At 45.2% G+C, this 12,148-nt stretch overlaps 1 protein-coding gene across 2 annotated transcripts in view; it reads left to right on the top strand.

Annotated features, from left to right (window-relative positions):
* Positions 1-7,041, top strand: part of PARVA (parvin alpha) — a 155,538-nt gene extending 148,497 nt beyond the window's left edge. For both annotated transcript variants that reach the window (XM_024558837.4, XM_045194041.3), the window contains exon 13: positions 5,504-7,041. In XM_024558837.4, the coding sequence (XP_024414605.1) occupies positions 5,504-5,580 (77 nt within the window). In that variant the 3' untranslated portion in view covers positions 5,581-7,041. The remainder of the gene's footprint in view (positions 1-5,503) is intronic.
* The last annotated feature ends 5,107 nt before the right edge of the window (positions 7,042-12,148 follow it).

Raw genomic sequence — 12,148 nt, 5'->3', positions numbered from 1 at the left:
GCATCCAAAAGAATAAAATACCTAAGAATAAATTCAACCAAGGATGCAAAAGACTATACTCTGCAAATTATAAGACAGTGAAGAAAGAAAGTTAAGAAGATACAAATAAATGGAAGGATATACCATGCTCATGGACAGGAAGAATTAATATCATTAAAATGTCCATACTACCCACAGCAATCTCCAGATTCAATGCAATCCTTATCAAAATAACAATATCATTTTTCACAGAACTGTGATAAATAATACTAAAATTTTTTGGAATCACAAAAGATCCCATAGTCAAAGCAATATTGAGAAAGAAGAACCAATTTGGAAGTAACAGGCTACCTGATTTCAAACTATACTGCAAGGCTATAGTAATCAAAACAACATGATAATCACATAAAAAAAACATATAGATCAATGGAATAAAAAGAAGACCCGAGAAATAAACCCACACCTATATGGACAATTAATATATGGCAATAGAAGCAAGAATATACAATGGGGTAAAGACAGTTTCTTCAATAAATGGTGCTGGGAAAACTGTACAGATACGTGCAAAAAAAAAAGAAACGGCCACTTTTTACACCATATACAAGAATAAACTCAAAATGGATTAAGGACTTAAATGTAAGACCCCAAACCATGAATCTCCTAGAGGAAGACATAGGCAGTGCACTCTTAGCAATATTTTTTTGGATATGTTTTCTCAAGCAAGGAAAACAAAAGAAAAAATAAAGAGATGGGATTCCATCAAACTAAATAGTTTTTTCACAGTGAAGGAAACCATTAACAAAATGAAAAGACAACCTACTGAATAGGAGAAGATATTCACCAATAATACATGCAATAAGGGGTTAACATCCAAATAAGGAATTCATACAACTTAATACCAACCCCCCCCCAAAAAACCCCCCACAATTTGATTTAAAAATGGGCAGAGGACCTGAACAGACATTTCTCCACAGAGGATATACAGACGTGTGAAAAGATACTCAACATCACTAATCATCAGGGAAGTGCAAATTAAAGCCACAATGAGATGTCACCTCACAACAATCAGAACAGCTCTCATCAATAAATCAACAAACAACAAGTGTTGAAGAGGATGTGAAGAAAAGGGAACCCTCGTGCACTGTTGGTGGGACTGCAAATTGGTGCAGCCACTGTGGAAAACAGGATGGAGGTTCCTCAAAAAAGTAAAAACAGTAATACCTTATGACCCCATAATTCTACTTCTGGGTTTTTATCCGATATCCAAAACACTAATTCAAAAAGACACGTACACCTCTGTGTTCCCTGCAGCATTATTCATCACAGCCAAGACAGGGAGGCAACCTAAGTGCCCATCGATGAGTGGATAAAGATGGTGTGAGATATTTATTTATTTATTTGGACAGGAAAAAAAGAATGAATTCTTACCATTTGCAACAATATGGATGCTAACTGGAATAAATCAGACAGAGAAAGACAAGTACCGTATGATCTCACTTATATGTGGAATCTAAAGAACAAAGTAAACAAACAAACAGAAGCAGACTCAGAGATTCAGAGAACAGACTGAGGGTTGCCAGATGGGAGGGGGTTTGAGGGCCTGGGTGAAAAAGGTGAGGAGATAAAGAAGTAAAGGTTGGGAATTATAATAGTCACGAGGCTGTAAAGTACAGCCTAGGGAATATAGTCAATAATGTAATTAACTACGTATAGTGCCATATAGACTTATCAGGGGGATCACGTGGTAAATTATATAAATGTTTAACCACTCTTCTATAAAACCAAAACTAATAGAATAGCGTGTGTCCGCTGTAATTAAAATTATTTTTAGAAAGGATAGAGCAATGGGCATCCCAGATAGGATGCTGCTACAAGCAAAAGTCCTTCCTGGGGAACAGAGAGCGGCTCAGTTACTGAGACGACAGAGCATGTAGCTAAGCCCATGCCAGCCTGGGTCTAGTCCCTACCCCACCAGCTGCGTGACCTTGGCCAGCTTACCCCCCTGAGCCTACTTTCCATGTCTATAAAAATGGAACTCCTAGAGAAATGAACATTACAGGATTACATGTGATTAGCCTGATGCACAGCACCTGGAACCTAATAATGAATGTAAGTGGTTACATTTTATTAAGAGTATGAATTGAGTAATCACTGATGAGGATGAAGTAAGCTGGTGTTAGGTTCCAAAGGGATGAGGCCAGGGCGGAAAGTTTGCACTTTTTTCTGTAGGCAGCGGGTGTCTAGACATGGTGCTTGAGCAGGTAAGTGGTGTGATCGGAGCTCTGTTCCAGAGGGAGCATTTAGAAGGCAGTGTCAAGAACAGATGTGTAGGTGTGGGGCACCATCCACAGCATTGGGGAGCCCAGGAGGGAAAACAGGCTTGGGAGGGACATGGGAACGTCAGCTTTGGAAACCTTGAGGTTGACACCTAGGCACTGACCAAGCAGAACTGGAGGTGGGGAAAACCAGGAGTGTGATTATATAATGGGAAGTCTTCCACTTGTTGGAAGCCAACACGCCCAGAGTGTGGAACACCAGGAAAGCATGTCAAGAAAAGAACTAAGGACAATGTCTTGTGAGAATTCCTTTACTTATGGAGCTGGAGAGAAAGCAGGCAGCCCAGAGGAGAGAGGTGGACTGTGAAGGTGTTGATTGGGACCCCGTTTCATGCCTCAGTCCAGACCTCAGTGCCATCATTTATTCTCATTTATTGTCACCTGTTTTCAGTGTCTGGTCACTGTTAGAGGAGGACCTCTAGCAAGGTTGGTGTCCCTTTAGGGTTTCTCTTTCTGACAAGGCCAGTCTAGCATCCTAATGCCATTAGGAATGGACCCCGAGTGTCCTCTGGCCAGATGGTGAGCACCCTACCTCTGGGTAGTGGAGAGAGTGGGGGAGCTCTGGCCAGCATTTCTACCTGTTTTCTTGAGCTGCTTCATGTGAAACTTCCTAGTTACAAACTGGAAGAACTCCTCCTGATTCTTCAGTTTTCAGGCATTTATCTCCCTCAGGACAGACAGTTTCCCAATGTCAACTAATCTATAAGGATATTATAGCATATTGATGACATTTCTTGTACAATTATCGAGCTGCTTAATATGAAACTTCCCAACCAATGTGAATGGAAAAACACATCTGTTTTATTTGTTGTTACACCGGGCATCATGCCCATGCTGAAAATTTCCAGTGCGTAAAGAGAGCTGAAATGGTGTTTTATGAAATTGTGCTTTGGGAGAGGTGTGCCCTAGCACTCCGTCTGGTTCCTGTGCTTCTCCCAGGAAAGGGAGGTTCGGCAGTAAATGCTACAGACTTCATTCAACGTGCCAATGTGGGTAATTCTTTGAGGGTGTTTCAAAATTGAATTGGCTGTGGTGGAAGCATTTTTTTAGAGCAAAATGGTTTTAAGGTCAGGAAAACACACTCTCTGCCATGCTGTTTGCTACTCAAAGCTCTAGTGTACCTTGAAATCCCCTGGAAACTTTGGGTTTGCATCCCAGATGACTTTTGCTGCCCAGGCTTCAGAACCTTTAATTCCCTGGAAACAGAACCATACCCAGAGGCGGAACAGCCCAGCTACACTGGGTAGAATGGGTTGGAGAGGGCAACAGGCTTTGAGGAGCCCAGCTAGAAGCCTTTTGCTGTGGCTCCAGTACCACCCTACCTTCCCTTCACTCACACTCACTCCCTTGATGAGCTCACTTTGTCTCCTCTCTGGCTTTCTAGCAGTTTCTTCCTGGGGTAACTTCCTAATCTTTGACTTGAGTGGAATTTAAGAAATACCAAGCCATCAGGGTGTAGAGTGAGTTGGCAAGAACAGGGCTCAGCCACCGGGTGGGCCCAGGTGGAGGCTCAGACATAGGCAGGAACCAAGGTGGGAGCAGAAAGGGAAGCTGAGTGCCGGGCCTCTCAGGTAGTCCCTGGGAGCCTCTGGTTTGTCAACAGGAGAACTTGGAGCAGAGTCCAAGCCCAACCTGGGTGGAAGGGGGTCAGCCCACAACTGGGATAAGGCCCGGGAGAGGCATACAGGAGGAGATCTAAGTGTGGAGAGGAGCCCTGAGGAGACTGCCCAGCCTTGGGCCCGTAGCATGTAGCCCTGTGGGTGCTCATCACTGGAGGACCTGGGGCCCGGGTGCACCTGGCTGTGGCACCCACGTGGGCAAGGGTTAAGGTTAAAACCTGGAAGCCACAGCTCAGCCTGATGGAGCCACTAGCCTCTCTTCTGCCTGGTCCTGAAGGATCTGTGTCCCTAGACAAGGGTGTTGCTAGAGTGCTGAAGTCTTCCCTAACCCCCCTTTTCGCAGCGGCTCAGCCCGATCTCTCTCACCTTTGAATCCCAAAGCACTTGTTTTCTTATATCATTTACCTCATCTGACCTTCTGCACAGTTAGATGTCTTTTTAGTCATTTTTACTATAAAAAATATCCCATCTACAGAAAGGTGTATCAAATATAAATGTTCAGGTTAGTGAAATATTAGCCACCGTGCAAGAGTCATCCCAGCTCCAGAGAGTTCCCTCCAACCTGCTTTTTTGGAACATAATCCTCTCCTTCCTCCCTGAAGATAACCACTCTGCCGGCTTTTATAGGCTTTTGTCTTTTTAATTCCTTTCTTTTTTTTTTTGCTTTTTCTTATGATTTTTATTACCTTAGTGTGCATTCCTGAATAGTAGGCTGAGTTCCTTTTTTCATTTATGTTTTCTCTACTCTGGTTGTTCAGAGGAAGGCCAGCAAGGGAGCAAGTGCAGGACCTGAGCATAGGGGCCTTGGAGCGGGGAGGTGGCGGAAGGGCTGCATCCAGAGAAGAAGACCACTAAATAAAAGGAAGAGAGGAAAGGAGGGCACAGGAGAAATAGTTGTATAAAAGCTTGGGAACCCATGGTGGAACTCGCCTGAAAATACTGTCCAACTCCCGGCCTCAAGCCCAGCTGCCTTGCTCTCTATCCTGAATGTGAAACTCACTGTCCCCTGAGGACGCGTGCTTACTGAGTACTCTCTGCCAGTGGGCCTCTGTGTCCTCCAGGGCCCTCCCCATAGTCCCAGCTGACCGCCTCACCCCACTGTAGCCTCAGGCCCTGCCCTGCTTCCCACCACTCATGGCTGGACCTGTGGTGAAGAGGCCCTGGGGCCTGAGACTTAGGGCAAAGTCAGGGCCGCGGGGCAGCACCCCTGTCACTGGGAGATGGTATTTCCAGGGTGAAGGCTGCATGATCTGGGGTCTGCTTCATTTTACTGAGCGGTGATACACCACGCCCAAAACCTCTGCTCATCACTCTTCCCCTGCTCTGAATTCTCAGTGCTCACCTCAACACCCACCCTCCAACACCCACTGGCCTTCGGTCATCCTATGGGGGATGCTCCTCTTTCCCAGCAGGTCAGGGAGCTCTTCTGGGGCACAGAAGGATGTTCTGTGGCTGAGGGGGACACCCACACAGGACCATCCTTGGCACTCAAAGTGGATGGTGGATGGATGCCAACTTTAGGCCACATAGCCCTACTGAAGCATAGCATGTTTTTTGTTTTCTATACAGACATTGTCAACTGTGACCTGAAGTCCACACTACGAGTGTTGTACAACCTCTTTACCAAGTACCGGAACGTGGAGTGAGGGGCAAGCGGGACTGTCCTCCAAACCACTTTGACCTGCTTATCCCTGTTTTCTGCTCTGCGCTCTCCCACAAGTCCAGCTCCAACCCAGAGATAGTGGGAACCGAATTAGAAAGGAAGTGCTCAGTGGGCTGACCCACACCTCTCAGGCCCTGTGGTCTGACCCAGCAATGGCCTAGGAGGGTCGTCCCCATCCTGGCGCTGGGTCCGGCTCTCCCTCAGTGTGATTTGGGAACTAGCCTAGGCCCAAGAGATCCCCACAGAAGATGACAATAAAGATAATAGTTACCATTTCACAGGTGTAAACTATGTGCCAGACACCGCGCTCAGTGCTCTGATGTACTCAGACTCAATAGTCCTCAGGACTTCCATGGACGCAGGGGTTATGCTCCCCTTTTACAGACAAGGATCACAGAGGTGAAGTGACTTGCCAGAAGGTGGCGTTTGCTTCTCCTCTTTGAACAACATATTTGTTAATAACAAGCCAATTACGTCACATTCTTTGCATGTCCTATAGTTGTGTGTCTGTGTGTGCACCTGCACCCACAAAAAACACAGGAGCCCCTGACCTTACCACCATGCAGGCCAGATCAGGGCTTAGTGATACCACTAAAATAGGCAAATCAAATTTAACCCAATTAATTGTGTGTGTGTGTGTGCGCGTGCGTGCGTGCGAGGAGTCAGTCCCTCAACACCTTTGTACAAATGAAAATTACTCTTAATTCCTTCAGATTTGTAATAACCCCATGCTCTGTCTGGTTTCAGGGTAACATTTGGGAAGGATTCTTTTAAAATTAATGGAGTGGCACATTTTACAGCTTTTTTTGCTTGATTGCATGTAATGGAAGTGCCCTATATTTTCCTGCAAAATAAGCACTCAATTCATTATCATTAGGCAAATGTACAGTACACTCCTGCACCCCAGACAGCCGGGCACAGGCCCACGTGAGCAAGCCTGGCTTGGGAAGTAGGGCTCTTCACCGGAGACCCTTGAACTTTAAAGAAAGGAACTCCTTTTTGCCTTCTAATTGATCATTTAGGCCGTTTCTGGCTAAGTCTGCCCACACGCAATTACCGGCTCATTCAGGCGAGGAAAAATGTAAGTCATTCAGACCCAAGCCGAGTGGTTTCCTTGCGTGGGCTACTTGCGGGCTTGTGGTGACTTGCATCCCTGCTCTGCGAACCCAACTTGGAAATACAAGGCTCTAGTTGTCCCAGCTGCCAGGCCCTGTGCGAATAGGAAAGGGGCTCAAGTCGCAGGGTGACTAGGAGGACAAGAAGCACAGGGAAAATATTTGCACACTGAACAATAAGGAAATACCCTCAGACAGAGGGACAGGGCTTGTGGGGTTCACAGTCTTTGTAAACTGACCAAGGTCTTGGGATAATTAATAACTCCTCCTGATGGATCTTCGCTATAGAACCTTCCCAAATATGCCAGGTGGACCCAGCCTGTGTGCCCGCCTCCAGAAGTCTGTGCCGGATTCGTCACCACGTTAGGCCCACTGCACAAAGCCCGCTTCTAGTCTGAGGAATTCATTTTGATCTCTGTCTGCACCACCCAGAGTTAGGCCTCCTATACTGTCCAGAACGTTTCCTTCCGGTTTCTAAACATTTCTTTCTTACTCAGAACCCATGAAATTTAGAGATACTATGTATTTCTTTGGAAATTTTGCTCTAAGAAAGAATTGTTACTCAGCATACCAAGCACTTAAGATATAAAGACAATGTACTCTTATGTCAATTTATGGAAGAGGATCCAATTATTTTTTACATAATTAATGAAACATTATGTTTTTCTTTAGGAAACACTAAATAGTGTAATATTTGTCTGCTCTCTTTTAAGTTCCTGATTGTAAGTCAGAATATGCCACTGCTTTGTCTCCTTGAGCAATACTGAAGCGGGCTAAAGAAGAGCAATGCATACACTTAAACATGTTTCCCTCCAATAATTTTCTCTCTGGTGTTGCCTTTTTCCCCCCCCTCAAATGTACAGTGTAACAAGCACCCTTCTTAAGAGCACTCCTTTTATGTTCTACATATACATGGTATGAAAACACCTCAGAACACTTGGGAAGTTTAATAACAGGTCTAATTTATCAGAACATTGTGTTTCAAGACGGAGGCCTTAGCCTCAGTCCAGAATCCCTGGGCCCGGGCCTGCTTCTATCACCCTGTCTTCTCATTTAGAGGTTTTCCTTTAGATTCCCCTGCTCAATCCTCAACTGTGGTTTGGAGGGGGAAGAGGCATCAGAACAATAAATAAGCCAAACTTAACCCTCATCTCTTAAAAGAAAAAAAAAAAAAAAAAACCCTGACCAGGTAGCTCAGTTGGTTAGAGCATCCTCCCCATTTGCCAGGGTTGCAGGTTTGATCTCCAGCCAGGGCACATACGAGAAGCAACTAGTAAATGCACAAATAAATGGAATAACAAATCGATGTTTTTCTCCCCCTTTCTCTAAAATCAATAAATAAAGAAAATAAAAATAAAAAAGACAAAAGTCAAGTCTTTAATAGGCTTTTTTTCTTTACTAAATTTAAGTTGATATTTTTACTACTTAATACATAAATGGTACAAAATTCAAGAAGCATGAATGAGTATCTTGGGGAAAAACTAAATTTTCCTCCCTCCTCTCCCCCAGCAGCCAATACCTCTCCCCAGAGGCAACTATTTTGATCCATTTCTTATATTCACTTCCAGAGATAATCCAGCCATAAAAAACATCAACATACACATAAAATTGGGGGTTTTTGGTTTTTGGTTTTTTTACATAAGTAGCATATTTACTGGCAGGCACATTGTTTTTTTTCACTTACTGTTATATCTTGGAGATTATTTTACACTGAGTATTAAAACCTTTCACATGTAAAAAGTGAGAATCTGAGCACATGGTAAATCCAAAGGCCTATCTCCGGTCTGCGTGAGCTGGAAATGAGAGCCTCAGCCAAGGGCGGTAATGCCGCCTAGAAGGTGATTTCAGTGGCAGAGCCTGAGGCCGGCTGGGGTGGGGAGTGGGTCTCAGGGCAGTGTCACCAGGGACATGCCAGTGTGTGCTGAACTGAAACTTTCTTCCAAGTCCTCTTTGGACTGTGATGTTGAGTGGTGTGCAGCTTGCTCGCGCTTTCATTTGTACATTAATACTGGGGCTACTAATGTGGAACCCCCTAAGCACCCCACAGTATTCTGGTACAAGCCCAGCAAGCCAGGCGCGGCTCCTCTATGTGGTCACAAGGCTCCAATTTCATGTGTGTAGGCACAGACTTGACATTTCCAAAATCTGGGAGGAGGACTCTACCAAGGACTCCATCGTCAGAGATGCCTGAGTTGGTTACAATTTGCATTTGCTATGCTGGGTACTTTTTAATTATGAAATACTGTTAGCTTAGCTTTATCATGATCAATGTATTTTGTTGTGCGTTGCTTGGTTAACCCTACAGAGTATATTGAAGCTTATTTGCATCAGTAGTATCCTGAGGCTGTAATTTTCCAACAGCTGGAACTCTAAAATGTATACATTGTGGTTTAAATACGAATTACCCATACTCCAGTGCTAGAGCAAAGGTATACATAATCCACTGCCCGCAAATGATCACTGATTTATTTTTCCCCTGGAAAATGGAACCAGACAAGGTTGGTAGGTCAGGCAGTTTTGCCCTGCCTACGCAGGGGCTGGCCAGCAGCAGTTTCAGGTCCACTGCCTTTAATACAGTCCCACCTCGGGAACCCTACCTACATAGAACACCCCAGATACGCAAAGGGGTCATGTCCTAAAATCTTCACTCATGTTAGCGTTACGTGAAATCTCCCCCCATTAAGTTCACTTAGGTGTCTTGGAAGATTCAAAAGTGTTCCTGTGGATACAGAGAACAAGAGAGCTGCCTTGAGATGCAAATGCTGAGCGGTAGCTGCACTCACCAACCCGCTAAGGGACCTGCATTTACACACCAGCTTCCCAACACTCGCAGGTTCAGGTCTCAGCAAAAGACAAGTTAGTGTGTATGAATGGCTCACTGTCGTGCCTACGAAGATTATATCTGCAAACACCGAGTTTCTACATGTTCTTCCCTCCCTTTCCCCTGTGTGGCTCAGTGGACTACTGGCCTGTGAACCAAAAGGTCGCTGGTTCAATTTCCAGCCAGGGCACATGCCTGGGTTGCGGGCCAAGTCCCCAGTTGTGAGGTGCGTGAGAGGCAACTAATTGAAGTTTCTCTTCCATTCTTTCTTCCAACTTTCCCCTCTCTCTAAAGATAAATAAATAAAATCTTTTAAAAGGAAAAATATGAGCCCAGGCTAGCTCCAGATTTTTTCACAGTTTGCTCACACTCCTGCTTCACTGTGGTGGTGGTGACTGCACATGTGAGTGTGTGACTGTGTTCATGGGGACCACAGGAACCGTGAGGATGCTCCGTGCAGGACACGCAGCCCCCACCGCGCCTGCCGATCTTGAGAGTCTCAGGCTTCCTGGGCAGAAAGCCACCAGTGATGCGTCTCAAAGTCCGTTCCGTAGGATATTAATAGATGTTCAGTGAAAACAAATGCCATATTCAAATAAGTTTGGGGAACAGGCTAAAGAAAATTAAACTCACTGTCTACAGTTTGGGTTTTCTTTTTTACTCTTTGTTTTCTAATTGGAGCCCAGAAGTTTCCTACACTAATGTGTATTAGGGCTCCCCCAGGGGCAGCAGAACAGGGTATGTGCCAATCGTGTTTGATCACGGGGCCTCTTTGCCTTCTGAGGATTGCGGGGTGGGCACCCTGTGGAACTCAGTCACTCATTTAGTCATGCAGCCATGGCGTCAACAAGTATGCGCTGCGTGTCTACCGCGTGTCAGCTGGGCTGTGTCCAGTGGCAAGTGAGGTGCTCATCTAGCTCAGTCTAACGGGGGAAATGCAGGAAAAACAATCTCAAAACAATGACACAGTAATTTCTCACTTAGTGTCTTTGATAGTCTTGGACACTGCAACGTTAAATAAAATGACATGACAAAATCAATTTTGCCATAGGCTAATTGATCTATATAAGAGTTAAGTTCCTACAGCGTATTTCTTGTCACAAAAACATCACTAAACTTCTAAAGACCCCAAACACTCCAAATATTAAACACTGGGATAAATCTGGGCTATCCAGACATACAGTTAAGAAAGATTAATAAAAAATATGTAGGAGAATTCCATCCCACTTATTCCAGTTCAGGGTCACAGGTGGCTGGAGCCTATCCCAGCAGCTCAGGGCAAAAGGCAGGAACCAACCCAGGACAGGACACCCTTCCATCGCAGGGCCATGCACACACCCCCACACTCACTCAAGACTGGGACACATCAATTCACATGATGTGAACATCTTTGGGATGTGAGAGGAAACCGGAGTCCCTGGAGAAAACCCACTCAGATGTGGAAGAACACGCCAACTCCACACAGACAGTGGCCCCCTCCAGAAACTGTTTTTTTCTATCTACATTAGAATGAAACCACATAGAATGACACCACATTATTCAAGGACCTATTCTACTATACTTACAACTTGTGATTACCACTGTAGAGAAGTACAAGAAACTGCGAAAGAGGTCTGATATAGATTTTGAAGTCAAGAGGGTCTCTGGCAAAGTCTCATTTTAAATCCTTGGGCTATTCAAGTGAAGAGCTTGCCTTTCAAGGGAACAGCATGGGTGAGGATCCTGAGTCAGGAGAAGTCTCGGGCCCCTGGAGCAGCGAGCAGAGACCCAGGATGGCTAGAGTACAAAGAGGGAGGGGGTAGAAGAGGTATCAGAGTATTGCAGATTTTATCATAAGAAAAATGGAAAGCAGTGTATGTTAAACAAAAAACCGTCTAAACCATTGGGACTCAAATGTGGGATATAAACCTGAAAGCAACAAATGAGCAAACAAGATAAACAATAACTCATAGACACAGACAACAGTAGAGTGGTTACCAAATGGGAGAGGGCTGGTTGGGGGAGGGGTAGTAAAGGGCGAAGGGGAGGTCAAAAGAATGGTGACAGAAGACGACTTGACTTTGGGTGGTGGGCACACAACACAATATACAGATCATGTATCATAGAATTGTACACTTGAAACCTGTACAATTTTATCAACCAATGTCACTTCAATGAACTTTAATTAAAAAATACTTAAAAAAAAAAAGCCTTCTGGCCACTGTGTAGGAAAACTTTGGAAAGCTATGCCAGCAACGGGAGTCTCAGACCTCCCCTTCCCATCTGCATGCCGTGGTAGCGGCTGGAGAGCTAAGAGACCAGGACAGACAGCCCCTGCTCTCCCCCAGGCTGGACTCAAGCATACACCAGAAGCCTGCATGGGCTTCCAAAGGGCGGTCCTAACCCTCCACTTCCCTGGGGCTCCAGGGAGGGCAGGAGCTCCTACACCACCTCCAACCTCTCCACAGTGTGGTCCTCTGGGGAGAGCTAAGGGAGCCCGAAGACTGGATGAGGCTGCGTATGTGAAGCAAAGGAAAAGAGAGGACTAGCAGCCAGAAAGCTGATCCCTGGAGACCAGTGCTTCCAACCTTCTCACTAAGAAGGACTTCTGCTATTTTATCCTTGTGTGGATTTGA

The sequence above is a fragment of the Desmodus rotundus genome, chromosome 5 (genome assembly GCF_022682495.2).
Source record: "Desmodus rotundus isolate HL8 chromosome 5, HLdesRot8A.1, whole genome shotgun sequence".
NCBI lineage: Eukaryota > Metazoa > Chordata > Mammalia > Chiroptera > Phyllostomidae > Desmodus > Desmodus rotundus.
The sequence above is the reverse complement of the archived record's forward strand: the minus strand, read 5'-3'. Positions and strand labels throughout refer to the sequence as shown.